The sequence below is a fragment of the Xenopus laevis genome, chromosome 5L, assembly GCF_017654675.1.
Source record: "Xenopus laevis strain J_2021 chromosome 5L, Xenopus_laevis_v10.1, whole genome shotgun sequence".
Taxonomy (NCBI): Eukaryota; Metazoa; Chordata; class Amphibia; order Anura; family Pipidae; genus Xenopus; species Xenopus laevis.
Window position 1 is genome coordinate 99,850,774 of NC_054379.1, and position 23,774 is coordinate 99,874,547.

Consider the following 23,774-nt stretch of genomic DNA (forward strand, 5'->3'; position numbering starts at 1 on the left):
AGAGAGAAGACCGGGGCGAGTACACACACACATGCACCCACCCCCCCCTCGACTGGAAGGAAAAGCCGGTGTGTGGACTGACTGGCCCTGGTATGTGACTCACAGGGAGGGGGAGGAGAAGGGGGAGGAGAAGGGGGAGGATGTGGGGCTTCTGCTCTGCTTTTGCTTTCTGCTCACTCACTAACAGGAATCACACCCTGCTGCACAGGAACCTGAAGGGACGGACTGACTAAGCAGCCAAAACACTGGCACTGTTGGGAATCAATGGCCACCATGTTAACCCCCCTGGCCACCAATGTTAACCCCCCTGGCCACCAATATTAACCCCCCCCCCCTGCCCACCAATGTTAAACCCCCTGGCCACCAATGTTAACACCCCCCTGGCCACCAATGTTAACCCCCCTGGCCACCAATGTTAACCCCCTGGCCAACAATGTTAACCCCCCTGGCCAACAATGTAACCCCCCCCTGGCCACCAATGTTAACCCCCCTGGCCACCAATATTAACCCCCCCTGGCCACCAATGTTAACCCCCCCTGGCCACCAATGTTAACCCCCCCTGGCCACCAATGTTAACCCCCCCTGGCCACCAATGTTAACCCCCCCTGGCCACCAATGTTAACCCCCCCTGGCCAACAATGTTAACCCCCCCTGGCCACCAATGTTAACCCCTGGCCACCAATGTTAACCCCCCCTGGCCACCAATGTTAACCCCCCCTGGCCACCAATGTTAACCCCCCTGGCCACCAATGTTAACCCCCCCTGGCCACCAATGTTAACCCCCCCTGGCCACAATGTTAACCCCCCTGGCCACCAATGTTAACCCCCCCCTGGCCACCAATGTTAACCCCCCTGGCCACCAATGTTAACCCCCCTAGCCACCAATGGTAACACCCCCCTGGCCACCAATGTTAACACCCCCTGGGCACCAGAATTAACCCCCTGGCCACCAGTGCTACAAAGGGGGCCCTGCCTACTAATGTTACCCATTCTGAAATGTTGGGAGGTATGTGACGACATATGTTCTAGCGCCCGTTAATTTAACAGGCTTAATGTCTAGTTACTAATAATTACTATTATCCTCTCAAACAGAAATTCTAAAGATGTATAGCAGATCATGCAAACAGCAGCAAAAAAGCACAAGAAATAATACTAAAAGTAGTTTTTACCCTTGCATAAATAACACCAGCCACCAAATTAGGCACATTGCACTGCGTTAACTGGGCAACAAGTTATAAAGAATTTTCCAAACTTTAGTAAATTGGTGCCTAATTCAGCATTATTTTCTTCTATGCAGATAATAAGCCTAATATAGCTCATATAAGATATTCACTTTGGCCTCTCTTTGTTTGCGTGGGGTTTCCTCTTACAGACCACAAAATATACAGGCAGTTCAAATGGCTTCAGAAAAAAAAAAGCTGATCAGTGTGTGTGCGTGCATGCGATTGGGACCTTAGATTGTTAGCTCTGCTGGGACAGGTATTGATATTAATGAAGAATAGTTTCTGTAAAACACTGGGGACTATGTCACTCATATTTAACAGCTAACAATAATGTCAGGCAAATTTATACCTAACATTTCCAGCTCCAAAAAGCTCAAAAATTGCCCCTGCATATATCTGAATTGCAAATGCCTGGACCTTGAATGCCACATTTTCACAGGTACGACTGACAAGACACACAAGCGCACTGCTAGGGTCCAGGCAATTGACAAGGCAAAATATAAACCAAGTTACATAACTGCTTACATTTTCACTATGAATTACTTGGCAGTTCAGACAACAGCATAAATGCGGTATGTGCTTCGATCACCGAGCATTATTACTCGTGCGCACTGACTTCTGTTAAAAGGATGGTTCAATTTTTGGTTAAATTTTGGTATGTTATGGAATTGCTAATTCTAAACTATTCAACGGGGCTCCAGTCCCTCATCTGTTCATATTCTAGTCTCTTATCCAAAGCTAAAAATGCCTGATTGTCAGGATTCACTGAATACATTTATATATATTTACATATATAATACACAAAAGCCATGAATATCTTGTAAATGATATAAACGGTGAGTTCTGATGTCATCAGTTATAAACGGTGAGTTCTGATGTCATTTCCGTCACATGACTCATTGAAACTTGTGTATTATAATAAATAAAGTACCCCCAGTTGCAAAATATGAGGATATTAGAAGTCACCTCGGAGTTCCATGACCTGTATAAAAACACTCGGCCTTCGGCCTCATGTTTTTATATGGTCATGAAACTCCTCGGTAACTTATAATATCCTTATACTTTACAAGAGGGGGTACTTTATCCACTATATATTTTGCAAATTGCAATTGGACTCAGGCTGAATCACTTTTCGCTAGTAATGAAAACCCCCGCTCCTAGCAATATTGCTTCAGTGCTACAGCCGTACTCCAGGACTACAAACAGTTCCCAACGACAGCGACACTGCTGCCACTATTTTAGCACATCCATATTGTACAATTGAGCCTTTAAACACTCGTATAGGCCGCTGATGTCCAATAACCCGTCACTAGGGATAGGTATAATTCCTCCTCTGGGTTTCACAGTCACCTAGTTACACGGATAACACAGGCACACGGATCTCTACCGCCGCCCTGATTCTCTATCTGTACATTTAGCCAAACACAACCTCTTGTGCAAGTCGGAACAGCAAATCATACAAGTGCAACTACACCTTACAACCAGGAGTCCCGCGCCACCCTACGCTCTCCAGCTCTACACGTCACGGGATTACTGACCAATCAGTGAATTAGTTGACGGAAATGTCACCCTGAGCGACTTGGGTCACTGGCGCATTTTTCTGTCGTCAGGAGATAGCGCGTTAGTTTACCAATACGGTATAGGTATTGATTTATAAAGGCTAGCGGTTTTTTTTCTAGCAATGTGCTTATAAGTAACGAAATAGCAACTTTCTATATTTTTATCTTTCTTCCATATTGAACTAGGAGTGACAAACATTTAGTTTGTTATAGAGTGGTTTATTCTAAGCAACTTTTCAGTTGGCCTTCATTTTTTCTTTTTTTTTAATTATTTGCTTGCTTTTGCTGAGTCTTTCCAGCTTCCAAACAGGGGTCACTGACCCCATCTAAAAACATGCTTTGTTAGGCTACAAATGTATTGTAATTGCTACTTTTTATTACTTATCTTTTTATTCAGGCCTCTCCTGTTTATATTGCAGTCTCTTATTCAAATCATTGAATGGTTACTAGGGAAATTTGGGCCCTAGCAACCAGATTGCTGAAATTGAAAACTGGAGAGCTGCTGAATAAAAAGCCAAATAACTCAAAAACCACCCATAATAAAAATGAAAACCTGATGCAAATTGTCTCAGAATGTCACTCGCTACATCAGGGGTCCCCAACCTTTTTCACAGTGAGCAACATTCAGAAGTAAAAAGAGTTGGGTGGGGAGCAACCCAAGCATGAAAAATGTTCCTGGGTTGTGCCAAATAGCACAAATTAGCATTAAAACTCAGATACAAACTGACCCCACCAGGCCCACTTTACGCGTTGACCCCACCAGGCCCACCTTACGCGAAACGCGTCCCTTGGGCTTAATTAGGTTGGAAATCAGATGTGGACTCCCAATTGATGTATAATATCAACTGAAAAGTTAGTCATTCGTGTGTATGACTCATGTATGTTCCTCATTTTCCTAGTTGTTGGACAAAAAAACATGCATCTAGTTGTACTTATTTACATATTTCTTTCATTGGCCCTTAGGCATATGACGATTTCCTGCCACACTTTAACATAGTGTTTGGCAAGGGGTGGTCCTTCCTCTTTGACCTTCATCAGTTGATCTGGGTGGATGTTCCACTGAACCTTGGATCAAACAGGCCCCAGAAGTGTTAGGCCCTAAGTGGACTTCTCCTTTACAGAAGTCGGGGAGCAGGGACACTGTGAACGACGTTAGCTAGTGTAGGGGATAGCAACGGTTATAATACTCTCTATCAGAGTGAGTCAGTGAGCTTTAGTTACAAAAGAGCGGCTTTGTGCTTCACCAAGGAGGATAGCTCTCCCCAAGCCTGTAGTGGAGGGACAGCAGTACTTGCAAAATTAGCAGAATCAACTCCAATACTCCTTATGTCAATAATGTCCTGGTGCACATACAATTAAAGGCCACAGTTCATTCACAAGCAGAAGAAAATTTGAAGTACAGCACCAAATTATTATATACTTAAAATGTCTTTATTTGATATACATGGCAGTACCTGGATAACAGTGACGTTTCAGGCCACAATCAGCCTTTTGTCAAACTAGTACTGGGGACTGCAGTACTGACAAGGGCAACAGGCTATATTCTATTCTCCCTGTTTCACATCTACTTTAGGGAACTGGGCCACATGGGGTATTGACTAGGGATGCACCGAATCCTCTATTTTGGATTCAGCCGAACCCCTGAATCCTTTGCTAAAGATTTGGCCGAATACCGAACCGAATTTGCATATGCAAATTAGGGGTGGGAAGGGGAAAACATTTTTTTCCTCCTTGTTTGACAAAAAGTCACACAATTTCCCTCCCGCCCCTAATTTGCTTATGCAAATTAGGATACGGATTTGGTTCGACTGGGCTGAAGGATTCGGCTGAATCTGAATCCTGCTGAAAAAAGCCAAATCCTGGCCAAATCCCGAACCAAATCCTGGATTAGGTGCATCCCTAGTATTGACAACCTAGAATGTGAAACTTTACCTTGACTGTACTTGCCATTTATTTGAACCACCTCATGTGCTTGTGAACATCTAACCCTATGGCCCTTTATATAGAATAAAGCCTGTGTTATCTGTTTTGCAAAAAAAAACCTTGGCGTCCCCTTTATTCTATACTTTTACATTTTGGGCAGTGTTGAGAAGTAGTTCAACAACACCCGCACATGGTCCTTCCACAAGGCAAACCATCCTATTGAAAGAGAGTCTAATGGAACCCGTGCTGTACCGTACTAGTTGGTTTTAGCTTGTTTAAGAGAAACATGGTTGACTGAAAGGAAGCGAAGCTACAACTCCTCTTCGCTACCTGCTGTTTGGCTGGACAACTTGTATATAACTCGAGTGGTATCCAACCGTTTGGCCCGTAATTTGGTCGATCATAATACTGGCCCATATATGGCCATATTAAGATTGAGCAGATTGTATCCATAAACTACTTTAGATGAAGGCACACTGGCACCTCTGCTGCCTTCCATTGACTATAATGCTAACCACCTGACAGTGCCAGTACTAATGGTTCTTCACCTGCTGAAATGTGCTGATACCTTCAGCCTTAATCTTTCAGCATGATTTGATGGAGTCTAGGGCAGAATGCAGACAATTTTATATAGTTTATTTGCAGGTAGTAAGGTTACTGCTTGGCAAGCGTGTAGTGTTTTCATCAAAATCAAGAATATAAAGTATGCACTTTTTGGTTATATGAAATAAACAGATGTTGAAAACACATAAAACAATAAAATAAAAAAGTATTAGTCTTTCCAATAATAACACATGCAGTGCAATATTACACTCAACCAGCAGATGGTAAAGGTGCTCCATTAGATTGTTGTTAGTTCCAGTGCAGATTAAAATACTCTTCTTATTCATTATATTCAGAGAATGTCATTTCATTTATGTGAAATACATGTGTACTGCAAAAGATATATTTGTCTATATAAGTCACTTTATGTGCACATAATACAATCATTTTATTATAAACGTTATTATAAAGCATTTGCCAAAAAAATCCCTGTAAAATCCTGCATCAAGACTTCAGCGCTTAATAAATAATTCGAATTCTTGATTTCTTTTATGGTCAAAACTCTTAAATTTGAATTGTTAATTATCCAAATTCGATTTGAGTAGTAATTCAAATTTCGAGATTTATCATACTCTGGCCCTTTAAGAACTCACCTAAATCCTGCTGAGTTCATGTATAAGTCAATGGGTGAGGTCCAGGCATCAATTTGGCATTCGAGTTTAGTCTAATTCGATTTGTATTTTTTATTAAATAACCCCCCCAGTCGAATTTCGAGTATTTTCAAATTTAATAGAGTTTAAAAAAATTCACATAAATTCGAAATTCGACCTTGAATAAATCTGCCTCCAAATGTTCTATTCATTCCTATAGGATTTTTTTCACCCATTTATAAATACAATTCTAAAAATCTGATAGTAATGAACAAACCGTGGGTGAGCTTGTAGTTTATTAAGCTCTAAACTCACATTTTGGTAAATCTGACCATTAATATCTGTTTAAAAGCAGTTATTTAAGAAAATAATATTTTTTCTAGGCTTTACTAGTTATTCTCAGTGAAATTGAAACAATACTGTATATTTAAAAATCACCTTTTTTTATCTTTTTTTATATAGACTTACACTTTAACGGGCCTTGCATACTTTGGGAAAAAACTGCATTTTATACCATCCTTGGAATCTGCCGTGTTGATTTGGCTATAGCTATAGCATTTTACATACACTGCAAGTTCATGTACTTCCCCTAGTGGTAACAATTTCCCATTGTACTATATTGAAAATAGGCAAGTGATAAGGAGCTGCTGCTCTTATGCTCTTACACAGAAAAGGAATCTTTTGTGCAAACAAAAAGCTTTTCACTCTCTGTACTGTTTATTTACCTTGAATTAAAGAAAAACTTTACTTACACACAGGTCATATTTTCCCTTTAAGATACAAATACTATATAAAACTAAACCAACATGCAGGTACTTAGGGTTAAAGATGAACATATTGCTTCATATTACATTATATATTATTATGACATTACCAGCATGCTTTTAGGGAATACAATTAACACAAAGCTATTGGAGTGGTGCACTGTTGGAGTGCATGATTTTAACCAGTGTGTAATTAGTCACTGAAACTCACACTTAAATAAAGGAGTAATAGCTATCTATAGAATGAGTAGTACACGCATTATGGAACACCTTCCTAGTAAATATGGTCCACAAGTGTTACACAGCTCATGCAGTCACACTGCTCTCTATCTTTGTCTGTCTTTTATCACCATTGTTCCCTTCTCATGCCCAGCACAACGTATTCAGCTAATAATGCATGTGCCTGTGAGCAATATCTAGGGCTCTCCTGTTTACTTTAAAATGCTCCTTCTTCCCCTCTATTATGTGCAGGTAGCCTGGCATACAACAGCCGGCCCACAACAACAGTTCTTCACCATCACACCACCTTAAACCAACATTTCAGCTCCTAAAGTTACCAGGGGTGCACCTTTTTGGGGAATGGAATACAAGAAGTCATTATAAATATTCACCTTACAATCACTTTTTTCAGTTTAAGTGTTTTCAGAAATAAAAGGGGTTATCCTTTGTGTTACCCTGGCCTGGGGTGCACGTACTAGAGCACTAAGGGGGCAAGAGACTTGCCCCCTGGTATAATGAAACATATTGAAACAGTAAAGATGCTCCACCTGACATTCTAAGCTGCCAGGCTGAAATTGGTGAGCCATTAAAGGGGTTGGTCACCTTTATAGGGAATGTCAACACCCAAACAATGTTTTGCCTAGTAAAATAATACATAATTCTAAGCAACTTTGCAATATACATTGCATTTGAAAGCAGGGTTTGTCTGTCCCTATATATATTATCTGCTATTGAAAGCAGGGATTGTCTGTCCCTATTTATTCTCTGAGATTAGATATGAACAGCACCACAATATCTTGTTATAATAAAAATGCCTTTATTGCACACTTATAGGGCATTACCGCAACGTTTCGGGCCTCACTTGGCCCTTTTTCAAGCTAAACTGGCAGAAATTACACCTCTATTTAAACTCTTAAGATGGCCATAGACGCAAAGATCTGATCGTACGAATCGAGGATTCGTACGATTTTAGAACCGTGTGTGGAGAGTCGCGACATTTTTCGTCCGGCGGAGATCGGTCGTTTGGTCGATCGGACATGTTAGAAAATTTCTGTCGGCTGCCGATAATATCTCTGCGTGTATTGCCGATGGTACGATTTTCAGTGGGAGACTGTCACTAGCTTTGGTTGGACATAGATATCGTACGATTGCTGTCAGGGGCAGAACATTGCTGATCTGTTCTTTAACTAATCTGACTGGTAAGACTTTGATCTGAATGGTTAGTGGCGGGTCGGGAGATGGGAAAGTCCGATCGTACGATGATTCGTACGATCGGATCTTTGCATCTAGGGCCAGCTTAAGTGCCATCTACTGGACAATTAGTAACAAATCACAATCATGTGAAACACATTATTACATCAATTAGAAACAGTAACATTTTACAAAAAGTATCCATCCGGTGAGTGATGCAAACCGTGCAGGTGAACAATGTTCATTTTTAACAGCAATGCAGGAAACCTGCAAAAAATCCAAGATAAAAACAGTGTATAAGAACAATTAAAAAGAAACAGCTTTTTATCTAAAAATCGGTTTGAGGTCATATTCTTTATTTAGGCCTAATGGAGTTGATAAAGGATCTAGTCCAATAAAAAAGGACGAGACCCTCAGCAAAAGCTGACTAAAATGGAAAGCTACTGTTGTTTAAAGGAGAACTCCGGCTTCCAAAACAAAATTTCATAAAGAGGCCCATTGATTCTTTATTCTACTGGTACTGTACAGATGCCCATTATCGGCCAATGCCCCTTATTTAGCTTACCTGGCATTTTGAGCCACTGATTAACACATATTCTTGCTGCATCTGTACCTGGCAGCCCTTTAACGAATTCCAGCTCTTGAAGACCATGTGCATGTTGATCATGCAGTTTTTCCTAAATAAAGCAATATGAGATTTAACAAGCTACAAAGCAAATGCGAAACACAAAATACTTAATATGGTGTATTAGCTCTAATGAGCTCTTGAGTCTTTCCATATTTTTTAAAATGAGATACTGTGATGCTTTCTATGGTATGGTTTTTAATACAATATTACAATGTGTGCCTTACAAATAAAGCTCATTCACACTCATTTAAACTTTTATAATCAAACCTGAAATGCTTACCTGAAATGCTTTATTTTTCTCTGCTTTATTTTTTTTCTCTACCTCAACATGTAGCGCAAGGCGATCAAGAGTTGAAGCCACTCTGTCCTTCTGACGGTCAACATGGTCCTTCGCTTTTCTCTGGGAACATAAAAGTACATGTTAAAATGAAATCTGAATAGGTCTCATAGTGAACACATTTCTACAACTAAACATTATTATCCAATAGGTGACAAAATTGATTGACCCTTGTTTGTTTAACAAACACAAATAAAGCACATTACTTCTAAACCATTTTTTGGATCTAAAGGATAAAGGTGGAACGGCAATTCAAATTAAACTTGAAAAAAAAAAAATCAGGTATACATTTTGCTCCTTATTGTTTACTTTACAAGGGCAACAAATGTGTGACAAAGTTAATTATTCACCATTGTTTGCACTATTGCCTTCTGAATTAGTGTTTTTCCCTCCATTTATAAATAAGTCCGTTCTCCTCTGATCATTGTCATCTAAAGTCCTTTTAAGCATATTAGGTTTAAATCTTGCACTACTTGCAGATAAGCACATATCAGATGGAGTTTTGATCCCTTCATGGGTGTAACAAAAAGCCATAATTGATTCTTCCAGGCTTGCTATTAATTTGGCTTTGTGGCCAGTTCTTTGGGCATGCTTAGCAATGTGTGTGTCACTTTTCAATATTTTCCTACATGACAGACAGTAGGCTTTACTTAAAAACACTGACACAACCTCAGCTATGCTTTGTTCTGAATAAGCCACAGGATGAGCATTACGGCACCGTGTTCTAGAAGAGAGAGAGAGAAAAAAAAAGATAGATTCTGTGTACTCCACTTGCCTCCCCCCCCCATGAAAACACTTGCACATTCAGAACCACCACTGTGCTGGTCCTTTGCAGTCTTTCTGCTTCTTTTATACATGCTGATGTTTCTATTCTATTTTGTCTGTGTTAGTCTGGGTTCGTTGTTATTCATATGGCTCTGGTTTTTTCTTTTTCTTAAAATAAACACCTACTATTCTCTCCCTGTCTAAGAATCCATTCACATGACACATTCACTTCAGCTTCCTCCTGAAGCTATGTAAATCCAGCCCTGATTGCCCCATTGATGGGAACATACAAATTAGTGTGACACCCAGTTCCTTCCAAATGCAATGATCCCATTCCTACCTTTTCCTAAAATAAGGTTCACTCCATTCTGTTTTATTCTCCTAGCTGGATTAATCAAACAACCCCCTCACCCATTTCTCAATTTTTAAACTGTGATGTACCTGCAATTATAATTTCACATCCTATGGAGATGGATTAATCCACTGACTCCAAACGTCTCAACTTCCTATAATCTTTTTAACCTAATACTAAACCCTGCTACACACAGTTCTATGCCTAACAAAAGAGTAATTAATTAAAAAATATTTACCTAAAATGAGCAGAAAGTTCTGTATGAGAACGTAGTTCCTGATTGCAGGATGAGCATTTAACCTGGAATGGAATGTCCTTGCACAGAGCAACCAAAATATTTTTTGCATATCGTGGAAACGGTACTGGACATGGTATGCTTCTATTATCTGCAAAGAAAGTTGCATACAATTACACACACATAAATATGAACCTGAGAATAACATGTGAACACTCTTATTTTTATGGTGCATGAGGTGTTTAGATTATCCACGTGAAATCCTATTTGCTGAAGTAAGTGGAGACAAGAGTAAACCAGTTGTAACTTTTGAACTTGCATACCTGTAGAAATAATTTGCTAGTGGCAATGGTTTAGGTGAAATTGATGCATACAGGTATGTGTTTCATGGACATTTGTATGGCAAATGTGCTTCTAGTACAGGTATGGGATCCGTTCCAGTTATCCAGAAAGCTTGGAATTACAGAAGGGCTGTCTCCCATAGACTGCATTTTATTAATTATTTTATTTTTTTTCCTTTGTAATAATAAAAGAGTACCTTGTACTTGATCCAAACTAAGATATAATTAATCCTTTTTGGAAGCAAAGCCAGCCTATTGAGTTTATTTAATGTTTACATGATTTTCTAGTAGACAAACATAATGGAAAGATCCATTATCCAGAAAACCCCTAGCCCTGAGCATTCTAGATCATTATAAATAGAAAATACAGTATCATTCACTAAATTATGTACAAAATGTGGATTTATCGTTTTGTCAAAACAATAAAACTCCAGACAAGAAACGTATTACATCACCTAATTCGATAGCTCGCAAGAAGTGATTGCTTTCAGACATGTGCTGTAGACATTCATCTCTTAGGTTGAAAAGTAAAAAACACAAAGGACACGCAAAACTGTTGATAACCTGAGGAGGAATATTGTTCTCATGGCCATCAGCCAGTCGGGCCTGAAAAGATAAAAGGAACTAAATCAGTCATGAAAACATAGCGAAATTTTGCCATGACAAGCATGAGGAACAGGCAGCTCCTGCTGCTTCCAAAATAAAAAGCAAAATAATGCTTTAAAGTGATACTGACACACAAAGTATGTACATTAAAAGTTGCCTATAGGTCATGTTGATGGTTTTTCTCTGAGAGGTATGCCTTTGTATATAATTGTTACTTGAGGTTCCAAAACCTGACTGTGCCTTCTCAACCTCAGTTTGTAATGCTAATGAACTAATGTTGCACAAATATCACAGCATTATTTTTTTAATATATATTCAAAGCAACTTAATGATACATAGCTACTTAGCTCAAATTCGGTCAGCATAGGGTTGCCATAATAGGCTTCATTTTCAGATGCGGTTATATATAAAATGCAGCACTTGAGGATTAGCAAGATATGAACACTACACTATGGAACATACAGTATATTGTTAGTATCCTAGACTACACATGTTAATATCCATACTGTCAAATGGGAAGTTTTAATAAATGCTTTTAGCCCACACCTTACCCCAGTACCAAAGGAGGGTGTCTATGAACAGCCCACAGCAAATAAAGGCATTTATTCTAGATACCAGATATTTTGGTAAGCTTGGCATCACAGTCAGCACATATAGCCTCCCTTAATAACCCCTTAGACTTCTCTTGCTCTTTATCTACATTGCCACAGACTGAGGGACACACATAGCACCTTTGTAATTTTGATATAAATGATACCAGGCACCAGAGAGTACAGTAAAATGAAGTGTCTCCTCAGCACAAAGGTCTCCTAGTTATATACAGCTTTCCTAAAGAACTAAATTATGAATGTATTATGAATGCACTAAATACAGAATTCAGACAAATCCCAGAAACTTTTTGCAGAATTTGTATTCAAAGGGAAATCCACACTCTTAATATTACATACCTTTAGAGCACTAAACAACTGAAAGTACAAATATGTGTATTAGAGTATTTCTTTATAGTACACGTTCACTGAATTCATAACTTTAGAACTCAATTAAGTACTGGATCCTAAAGTTAAGGATTAATAAATTATATGGGCACAGAAAATGGCCCTACCTTGGCTAGGACAACCCCTCCCAGAAGTTATAGGGGGTAGGGTCACATCTTTCATGCTGTGAGACAGAGAGGAGGAAAAAATAGGCTTGTTTTTTTAATTTATTAACCGTGAATCCACTTAAGCTACTCAAAGGAAGAGAGGTTTGCTCACAAGGAGAGTAGGCACACGTGGTGTTTCAAAATTCAAAAAATAGTCTTTGCATAGTTAACTCGCAAAACTTTCTTTGGAGGTGTATGTGTGATAAGAGTGTTTGGGGGTGTCCACACCATCACTTGTAATAAAATAATACCTGCATAAGAGTAAAGTTTCACAATTATTTTACATTATTTACCAACATCATGTTTCACAAGTAACAAGTTTACAGAAATGAATACCTTTGCTGTCACATGATCATCATATTTATCAGGGGAATTAAAACGTTGAAGACAAGCATCACAGGCATAAGAATTTGAAGGAGCTCCATGAAGATGAATAGTTGGGTCGCACGGAGAATGATCAAACCTTGAATTACAAACGTTTGCAAAAATAATTAAGGCAATATGAGAGCTTGTAGGCAGAAATAACTTCTCACAATGGGGCAAGAACATTCATCACAGTCTGCCAGTACAAGTGAAGAGCTGCTAACAAGTACTAACAAGGAAGGAACTCCACAAGTGAAGTCTTACCAAACCACTGTAAACAGTTAATACCCAATAAGGCAAAACTAGAAGTGAATAAATATTTTCCCTGTATTCTTGGTGACACAACACTGTATAAAAGTTTCTCCCCATAAGGTATGGGCAGGTAGCTGTTTCTAAACCTGCGGTTAAAAGTAGGTCGAACCAGGCAAACCACTCACCTCCGCCCGCTCTGGTGTCTGCACTAACAGGCATTGGATCAGTCTGCATGCAGACACATGGAGCAAATTTCAGCACAGAAACACATGCATTTTCCACTCCACATGTCTCAGTGGGTAAACACAGCAGTTTTGAAAGGTACGTTAGACCATCAAGTGCTTATATTGGATTCAAATAATAAAATAAAGCATACAAGAAAATGTTAATGCTAAATGGCACTGCCTGTACTCGGATACATAATTCACTACACCTTTTGCGTTCTGATAGTATACTTACAAAATTCTGAATGAATCTCTCTATCAGTTTAAAGATTCACCTCCTCAATCATAGAACACTCCTCTAGTCAGAATGTCAGATTTAGCATAAACAGCTGTGCAAGCGGAGATAAATATAATGGGACTGTTCAAGGATAAGAATTACATATAGAAGTTGTAGTGTATATAATTTCATAGTTTCTGCTAAGAGACCGTCATTTTGATGCATGTCTACACAGATCTGGTATTAGCAAATTTTGAGAGATGTGAAAAAAATTCATGCAGGGTTTAAGTAAAAACATATCTGGTGCCTGGCATTTATTAGCACATTCTTTACATATTCTAGAGACCTACCTAGGTTTAATAAAGTGGACCTACACAAAAACCTGCCCCACCAACCCACAATTTTACATGGTTAGTCAGTCAATAGTTTAATAAGCAACACAACGTAATAAGCAAAGTAACATAGGGATGGTGGAAAGGAAATCTTATTTTGTCAGCTGCACCACTACCTGTGCTTACCTATCCACAAAACATTTTATTGCCCAATAGCAATGGGACTATATTCCTTCGTTTTTATAACTGAATATGCAAGTTTGTTTAATTTATTATCATGTATTGAGGCAAAATACTGTGGATGCACCAAATCCATGTACATGGATCAGATAACTGCATTATCTGTGGGAAAACATTGTTCGGTTATGTTGGCCATGGCTTAAAAGTTACATGATTCTGCCAAACTGAATCAAAGAGACCAAATCTGAATCTAATTCTGGATTTGGTAATAAATAATAATAAACCAAATCCATACTGCATGCTGCCTGAAACTCTCTCTTATCCTCACTGTTATAAACCAGAGGAGGAACTGGAGTTGCTAAAAGGTAAGTGAAACTTCAACACTAAAATGGAAAACAGTTACCTTTCCAAGGGGAATTTTCTTAACGAATAGGTTATTAACCACCAAATTATGCAGCTACACCAATTGCTAATCTCATTGAGAACTACATTTATTTAAATACTGTACCACTGGTTTGCATCAATTTAAAAAGTCATTTGTCAGCAGCTAAACGTGTCTCAAATTTCCCAGCTTTTTCAAGTTTCACAGAGTGCTTATGCTTTTATTATATATCGTTATAAGCGAACATACCTTTTTAGATGTCCTAAGAGCAGCTGACCATTATCATACTTTCTGTTGCAGTGCACAATAGGACAGATGATGGGCGTGTTTCTGACAGGACTTTGTTCTCTAAAACGATTCTTATTTCTGCGGCTGGAACAGACTATCCCTGGCTTCAGCCCTATAACAGTAAATATTGAGTACTCTAAATATTCAATACTTAAGTAACTTAAGGTTTTGTAAAAACTGTAAAAAGGTCATCTTCTAAAAAGACACAAAAATAATTCAAGACAGAAAAAAAGGACTAACCTAATTTGTATTAATATCTTACTATAACTGAACTACAGCACAATTATGTATAGGGAATTACTTAATCTCTTTACAGTCGCTGCTAAACCCACTGTGTAATCAACAATATACTGATAAAAAAGCAGATTAAACTAAATAAACTATTTGTCTCATGTGTAACGACACTGCATAACCAATAAAGCTACATTTGCAGTTTAAAGTGACACTTGGGGGCAGATTTAATAATGGTCGAATTGAAAATTTGAATTTTAGGGTTTTTTTAATGGCCAAAACTGTCAAATTCGACTAGGGAATTATTAAAATTTGATCACAGTTTTATTTTTTTTTTTTAAAACTTGAATTCGATTTTCTAAATTTATCATACACTGGCCCTTTAAGAATTTGAATTCCACTATTCTCCATCTTAAAACTGCCGAATTGCTGTTTTAGCCTATGCAAGATGTCCTGGGATCAATTGTTTGAAGCATTCCTGACATTCAAGCTTTTTTCGAAAAAAAACTCGAATTAAACTCGAATTGAATTCGATTCAAATTTGCGGGTCGATCCTATTCACCCTTTGTTTGAAAATTTAGATTTTTGTAATAAATTGCAATTGGTCCAATTTCGAGTTTATAGTAGTTTAAAATAACTCCCCTGAACTCGAAATTCGACCCTTGATAAATCTGCCCCTTGATTTCATGTCTATCTTAGCCAGGACACAATAGAGCCAGAAGGACTACTAAATGTCTTAAATGCCACAAAAAATTTAAAGGAAGGATCTCACTTTCCAAAAAATGAGCCTGGGGTTGATTTTTAAAAAAAACGCTAGGAAAAGATAAACCACTACTAAGGAAATACTACATTTTTTTAATAGAAGCAGAATATTTCAAATTGCATAATCAACATAAAATTTTTCAAGAAACCCCTTTTTGAGAATAATTATTCCAAGGTTAGTTAAATATATTGAGATTTTATAAAGGTTTATCCAATTGTGTTGCATATACAATTTGCTCTCAGTTAGTCCATTTTGTACCTCAACACAGCAGAAACACCTAGCTGCTTTCCTATACAGACTGAAAGGATTTGCTTGGAGTTTTTCATAATAATCATGCTCAAAATTCTGCCTTGATTCTAGCGATAGGTTCATATAGTTGCAAAGTCTTTGGCTATCATGGCACCACAGATGAGTAAAGTAGATTTTTTTGCAGGAGAGTAAGCAACCGACAAATGATTAAATAGTATTGGCCATCTGTCTTACAGCTTCCTCTAATAATATTTGGGGTATTGGCTCTGATGAAAAAGAATGGCATAGCGTAGACCTTCTGTTCTCCAACTAGCCACCATAAAGGATCTAGTCCAATAAAAAAGGACGAGACCCTCAGCAAAAGCTGACTAAAATGGAAAGCTACTGTTGTTTAAAGGAGAACTCCGGCTTCCAAAACAAAATTTCATTCCATTGATTCTTTATTCTACTGGTACTGTACAGATGCCCATTATCGGCCAATGCCCCTTATTTAGCTTACCTGGCATTTTGAGCCACTGATTAACACATATTCTTGCTGCATCTGTACCTGGCAGCCCTTTAACGAATTCCAGCTCTTGAAGACCATGTGCATGTTGATCATGCAGTTTTTCCTAAATAAAGCAATATGAGATTTTACAAGCTACAAAGCAAATGCGAAACACAAAATACTTAATATGGTGTATTAGCTCTAATGAGCTCTTGAGTCTTTCCATATTTTTTAAAATGAGATACTGGGGGTCATTTATAAAGTTCGCGCAGTGCAAAATATTTCGCAACGGGGGCTTTGCGCTAGATTTCACTTGTACTTAAAGCTAATTGCGGCGCTTTGCTCTTATTCGCAGTTTCGCGATCTGTATTTTGTTTTGCGTGATAGTTGGAAATGTTCGCAGTTCGCACGCTAATTTGCGAATGCGCACCTTTACTAACCGTATATTGCGAGGTCGCTCTTACATATGCGCGTTGCGCATAACGTGGGTTTTGGACTGTTTCGCTGCGACACTAAAGTAGTGGCGTAATTCAAGCTCTGAATAGCGATGTGTGAATGCGCAAGCGCGCTTTGCGACTTTCATTATTTTATAAGTTCTATTGCTATCAACGTTGTGTTTTTTATTTTGTATGTAGTTCTTACAGTTTCCATTTTTACATGTGTGTGTTAGTTGATGTTTTAATTGTTATAATTATGACAATAATTGATCTCTTTTGCATATTCCAGTATAGGATCCCCTATCTGGAAACCCAATATCCAGAAAGCTCTGAATGACAGAATGGCTGTCTCCCATAGACTCCATTTTATCAAAATATTCCACATTTTTAACAATGATTTCCTTTTTCTGTGTAATAATAGTACCTTGCACTTCATCCCAACTAAGATATAATTAACCCTTATCGGAAGCAAAACCAGCCTAGTATGGGTCAATTGGCTTTATTTAATGTTTACCTGAATTTCTAGTAGACTTAAGGTATGAAGATCCAAATTATGGAAAGATCCGTTATCCGGAAATCCCCAGGTCCGGAGCTTTCTGGATAACTGGTCTTATACCTGTACTTTACTAATTACATTACACAAGTATGTTTAGTGCTCCTTCACCAGCTACAAATACATAGTACATGCCATATATGGTTTAGATCAGAGATCAGCAACTTAGTTAAACATGTGACCTACTTTTTTTTGTGATAAAATCTTGCAAATGATTCCAACCTATAAATAACGAAATTGAGTGATGCAATTGTATGCTTAAAGTGACTATTGCAACTCCCTCAGCAGTTTGTTTGCCTACTGTTTTGCATTAGTAGTTTTTATGCATTCTACATTAAACTGCAAGTGTTGAATACTGAATTATGTATTTTTAGCGTGTAAACAAGTAACCACATTTTGCTGGTGACGCACTGGAGTATACTGCCTTACAGGTTGTTGCTTTGCACTTCACCACCATAGTGAAAAATTCGCTTGCCTTTTTTAACTTCCATTAATACATGGAAAACACAAGTAAAATAATCGGCTTTTTGGATGAGATCCCAGAATACTCTGCAATTGGACAAATAATCATATTTGAAACAAGTTTAATTACTTTAATGAAGACATAGGCTTAAATCCATATGTGTTAATTTCCTTTGAGGAGAACACAGCACCCAATTAAACATCTTTGGGCTCCTAACAACAATTTTAAATGCTAACAAACACCCAGAACAAACCCTACTAGGCTTTTGATCCACAGCCAGCGTATGGCACACTCAGGGAACATAGGGCTGGCCAAGTTTGGCATACTCAGGAAGCATAGGGAAGCTATACTACGTTAGGAGACAGGGATAGCTATCATGACCACTGTACTACATACAGTTGACACAGTGCTGGTGCCCTTTCAGCAGATTGTATGAGCGTGAGCAGGTGAACAATGTAGTCTTTTTAAGTCTGGGTCACAGTTGTCAACAATACAGGGCTTGAACAATAGAGGTGTCACTAGTGTGAAAAATGCAGGGGGAATTACATGTGTGAAAAAAGGTACTACATTACAGACAGTAGTGTGCAATTGAGGTTTAAACAATGCTGGGGCCAGTTTTAGCAGTTAAAAAAAATTGTCTATAATCTGTTGACGTACTAGCACACCTTCAGGAGTATCTTCAGGATGGAACTGATCTATGTCTTCCACTTGACTGAGATCCTCTAAACCGTCAATATTCTCATTATGTACAAGTGCAAAATTATGTAATATACAGCAGCAAAAGATGATTAGACACACTTTTTCAGGCCGATAAAACAGTGCACCGCCAGTTTTGTCAAGACAACGGAATCTGCTTTTTAAAATCCCAAATGTTCTCTCTATTATGCATCTTGTTGTTTTGTGGCTTTTATTAAAGCGTTGTTCTGCTCGCGTCTCTGCATTTAACAGTGGTGTTATAAGCCATGGTTTTATTTCATAACCATTGTCCCCTTAAGGAAGAAAAAAATTCATAATTAACAATAGAAAGCAAAATGTAATCAATCATGAATAATGTTTGTACACAATTTGGACAAATATATAATGTTGTAATGGCATCTTGTTTTCTTTAATGTGGTCATAGCATAAAATGTATTTTGTGTTGTCTATGAAAGTTATATAATAATATTAAAAAATAAATACATACATATAATTAAAAAAGTGTCACAATAATAATTTTTAAATAAAATTAACTTATTTAAATGTTGTATTATGGTGAACACAAATAAATGCCTTAAACTGTATCTTACCAAGTAGCCATCCTTCTTGTGCTTGTCCTTGACAAAGTCTGTCATGTAAGTGTGAGTTTCCAAATATGAAAGAATCATGTCTTGAACCTGGATATTTGGCAACTACATCAAGAATTTTGGTATGTGCATCACAAACCACCTAGGAGAAACATTTACAACATATGAGTACAACTTTGAACATGGAAGAAAACAACCACATTTACTTCTAAAATACTGTACCTGCACATTAACAGAGTGAAAGCCTTTCCGATTATAATACAGTCTTTCTTTATCAGAAGGTGGTATCAATGCAATGTGTGTGCAGTCTATAGCCCCAATAACATTTGGCATATGAGCCATTGCATAAAAGTCTTCCTTAATTCGACATAAGTTATTGGTGCTCATGTTGTAGTGAAGAAGCTGTGGTGCCAAACTAGTTATCCCTGCTAATACTTGGTTTAAAATTTTGGAAAAAGTAGGCTGGCTACAACCTGATACTGCAGAGACAGTTGTCTGGAAGGATCCAGAGGCCAGAAAATGTAAAGTAGCTAAAAGCTTCCCAATTCCAGAAATTGCATGGTTGCGTTTAGTTTGTGGATCTAAGTATGGTTTCAACTTTGAATGTAAATCTAGAATGGCAGCTCTTCCAAACCGGTAGCGTAGTTTGATTTCCTCATTTGTTAAGTTGTCCAAAATTGTTCTTTTGTTAAATAGTCTGGGTCTGCGAATCACATTTTGTTCCTTTTCCTCATTAGAATGTTGCTGAAAAGCTAATAAAATCTGCAGCTGTGGAGTGAGTGACATTTCGCTGTGCGTGAAAATTCAGAGAAAAATATTCGCACAAATAAAAATAGCTTGTCACCGTGCGAGTGCGCATGCGCACAGGTTATTGAAGAGGTTAAAAAAAACCCCCGCGCATGCGCAGAGCAGTTTGCGAAACATAGGCGGTCTTTACTTTGCAACTAAGTATTCGCACTATATTTGAGCAGATTTCCAACCCATCAAATAATTATTATACAAACAAATCCCATATGTCTCAGTAGGCACATATATAAATGACTGTTCTGTAATTAATTTTATTACAAACACAACCGCTTGGGTATTTTAGATTCGCAATGCGAACACAACCGTTCCATTGCGCAGTTATTTTCGCAATGACGTATTTCCGGTTCCTTCATTTCCGCTTGTTACAACATATGCGTAGAGGCAACATGGCGGATGCATTAGACAGAGCTATTCGCTTCTCCCATGCTGAAGTGATGTTTATGCTGAAACATCTTGCTCAGTTTAAATATAAAAGCACAGAAGGGGATTCCAGTGTCAAGACACGTCGCAAAAAAGAAATCATGGAAAAAGTATCCAAGCTAATGTATGCAAAATTTGGAATACAAAGAACAGTGCTCCAACTTCAGAAAAAGCTGTCTGATGTTAAAAGACGTGGATTTCCAGTGTATGATGAATACATTAACATTATTTTCCAAGGTAAGTAATATTAATATTCAAAATGTTAATACTAATGCTCGGTTGATATGAAAATATGTTCCACAAATACGTAGAATACATTATTAGTAGTGTTTTATAAACTATTAGGGGAAAAAATGTATAAGTATCATTTCAGTATTGCTTTTTAGCTAAAGTCAAGTAAATTGCATATTATGTGATGCATGTTATTTTTTTGGGGTGGGGAATGATTGATAACTATGGTTCTATTATATCATAAAACGCAATAATGTTATTATGTATCAATTTACTCATGAAGTAGCATAACAATATTATAGATGTCACTATATACACTTACGTTTATACTATTAGGGAAGTATAGTGCAACATTTCCAACGTATGAAACTACAAGGAGTATATATTGTTATAAATATTTTTAAATACATACAGTATATATATTAAATGGGGACAGCCATCTCTGGTTAAATGATAAATTAATTACCAACAACAGTTACACAACGGCCATTTTTCTTTAGAAAAAGTTTTATTTTATCTAAACGCAACTGTAAAATGTACACATTTACAATGTGATAAACTGACTCGTTAATTAAATTTATTTGTCCCAAACAGGAAAATGTTATAAAAAACTACCTCTTAAAAAACAAGTCTCAACTACTGACCGTCAAAGTCTAAATTCTGAAGGTAGGTGAAATTTTGGACAATAGTAACAATTTTATTCTTATCTGTTATGCTTTTATTGGGATATCTATTGTTTAGTGCAAGATTCTACCTTCAATGAACTGGAGATCGGTCTGGAGAAAAAAGAAAAAGCGAAAAAAAGAAGCACTTCTTTGTATACTAATGTATTGAAAACAAAAGTCTCCAAAAAAACTTCTGTTGAACGTAAGTTTAAATCACGAGCCATCAAGCAGTGGCATTAATTGTGGGACAAATATTCACATAGGATATAACCAATGCCAACCAATACAATTTTTACTTAAAATTTATAAACAACAGTTGGCGGTCTTTTTTAGAAAGGTCACGCCCCTGGATAGATGAGTTATTGCCACGGCTGTTTCATTGAGCCTTAATATTAAATTTCTAAGGGAATATTGACCTTAAACATTCTGTAGATGTTTTCTGTATATTTTAAATTTTAGATTTAAGAGGTCGAAGTTCATGTGTGTATTGTATGTAGCTACATTTAGGATATCTTATCTATTTTACTTTGTGAATATAGTTTTGAACAATATATGTTTATGTTAAAAACTATTATCTAAGAAACATATGGTTCCGAGATACAGATAGCAGGTTAACAGTTTCATGACCTAATCACTTTTAGAAATATTTCATGTATTGAGCATATGATTCTCATAACAAGTGTAGTATAGAAATGTATTAGCGTTTAGCATGTCGTTCAAACTCTTCGAAACAAAACATAAATGCAAGCCACAACCTGCATGGCAAATTACTAAATAATGTACATACATAATGCATGGATGCACATAATTATGTTTAGTGTACCGAATGCATGTAAATGATTTGGTAATTATCCATCCAAGCTGTTGATTCAATATGTGTTGAGTTTGAAGCAATGAGGTGGCAACCATAACTGCACGAATGAAGAACTGTGTCTTCATTTTGTGCTTCTGCAACAGCGCCCACTTGAACTGCAATCAGTCATTAAACTTTAAATAGTAAATTAAATTTAAATGTAAATGTAAAAAAAAAAAATGTAGTGTTGTATTAAAATTATTCTAACAATAATTTTTTTTATTGCCGAATAGACAAGTCTGATGCACCTTCTACCTCCTCTTCTCAAGCAAAAGCTGGAGAACTACTTAATTCCATTAAGGTGATGAAGCGTAAATCTTGTACACCATCAAAACACAGAAATTTGATTGTGCAAAAATGTCATCGTTCAACATGTGTAATGTACCTTAATAAGATTCAAAAGCTTATCTGTGCCATGGGTAAATACTGGCATCATCTGAAAAGGTTGCATTAAGGCATAACATGGCACGTTTTAAATTGAAAAGGTTTATTTTCTATATTGTCATCATAATGTCTATGCCAATTTGTACAACTAAAAAATTTCTTTGTATTTAAATTGTTTAATATGTATCTGAACATTTAGAAAGTACAGCACTATTTGCACTATTGATACATTATTATTAAGAATATGTAAGTTGAACTAGTAATTGTACCTTAAAATCTCACCATTTGTGCCTTTCCCCATCCACATGTTGATTTGTCATGAAGGATTTGTAGCTAGGTTGAACGACATAAAAATTTGCAAACAAGCTCAAATGTTCAGTGCAGCTATTGTACACAGACTAGGGAAGGGTGTAGTTGTCATTCAGTTAATCGTGGTAAAACCACAGCCTGCGGACATCACAGCAAATATGTGTGACAAGGGCCTTCAAAAAACAGTTCAATGTGAAAATACAAACTGTAAATTGATTGTCTGTGCAAAAAAAATACAAATGTATCTATTATGTTTAGTAAGCTAAAAAAATATGTATAAAGGCTGGAGTGAATGAATATCTTACATAATAGCCAGAATACTACTTCCTGCTTTTCAGCTCTATAAGTCAGTAACTTGAAGGGGGTCACGTGGGACATAAATGTTCAGTGAGTTTGCAATTAATCCCTAGCACGCTGCTCAAATTCATAAGCAACAGTTATGACCCATGTGCCCCACCTCAAGTATTTGATTCGTTAATTCCTGGTGACCAGGTTAACCTTTTACTTCTAACCAAGAGAGCTGAAAAGCAGGAAGTAGTGTTCTGCCTATTATGTTACACATCCAGTTACTGCAGCCTTTATACATTAAATTTTTACTTCTGCACAGCCAATTTATTTACCTAGTTTTTAGTTTGACACGGAACAATTCGTTTAAGTTAATTTTCTTATAGCGAGCATTCAAGTGACAGTGTTGCACATAATGTTTTATTTTTTCTTTAAAAAATACATTGCATAGATTGCAACCTTGCCTGTGGTTTTTTTTAATTTTACAACAAATACACATGTTAAAGCAATAGGTGACTAGTGAAAACTGATAAAAACAACAACCAACAAAGTGCAATAGGGTAAGTAACCTTCTCTATATATAATTGAAAATAGACTTGAAACCATTAGAATTTGTTTAGAAAAACGTAATTAGGAAAA

The 23,774-nt window shown here is 37.2% G+C and overlaps 1 protein-coding gene and 1 long non-coding RNA gene across 3 annotated transcripts in view; one reads left to right on the forward strand and one right to left on the reverse strand.

The window, feature by feature from the left end:
- The first annotated feature begins 5 nt into the window (after nt 1-5).
- Nucleotides 6-9,100, forward strand: LOC121393761. Its single transcript, XR_005961324.1, has 2 exons — nt 6-90; nt 9,035-9,100. It is a non-coding gene; the product is annotated as an uncharacterized LOC121393761 (long non-coding RNA).
- The window catches only part of LOC121393759 (E3 SUMO-protein ligase ZNF451-like), a 28,772-nt gene continuing 13,103 nt past the window's right edge, over nt 8,106-23,774 (reverse strand). Inside the window, exons 5-13 of one of the 2 annotated variants that reach the window (XM_041563171.1) lie at nt 16,458-16,569; nt 14,677-14,827; nt 12,814-12,940; nt 11,186-11,336; nt 10,393-10,540; nt 9,707-9,761; nt 8,981-9,100; nt 8,638-8,749; nt 8,106-8,339 (exon numbers count right to left, since the gene is read on the reverse strand). In XM_041563171.1, the coding sequence (XP_041419105.1) occupies nt 8,320-8,339; nt 8,638-8,749; nt 8,981-9,100; nt 9,707-9,761; nt 10,393-10,540; nt 11,186-11,336; nt 12,814-12,940; nt 14,677-14,827; nt 16,458-16,569 (996 nt within the window). In that variant the 3' untranslated portion in view covers nt 8,106-8,319. Of the gene's footprint in view, nt 8,340-8,637; nt 8,750-8,980; nt 9,101-9,132; nt 9,762-10,392; nt 10,541-11,185; nt 11,337-12,813; nt 12,941-14,676; nt 14,828-16,457; nt 16,570-23,774 lie in introns of those variants that run through there. The other variant, XM_041563170.1, reaches the window with a different exon arrangement.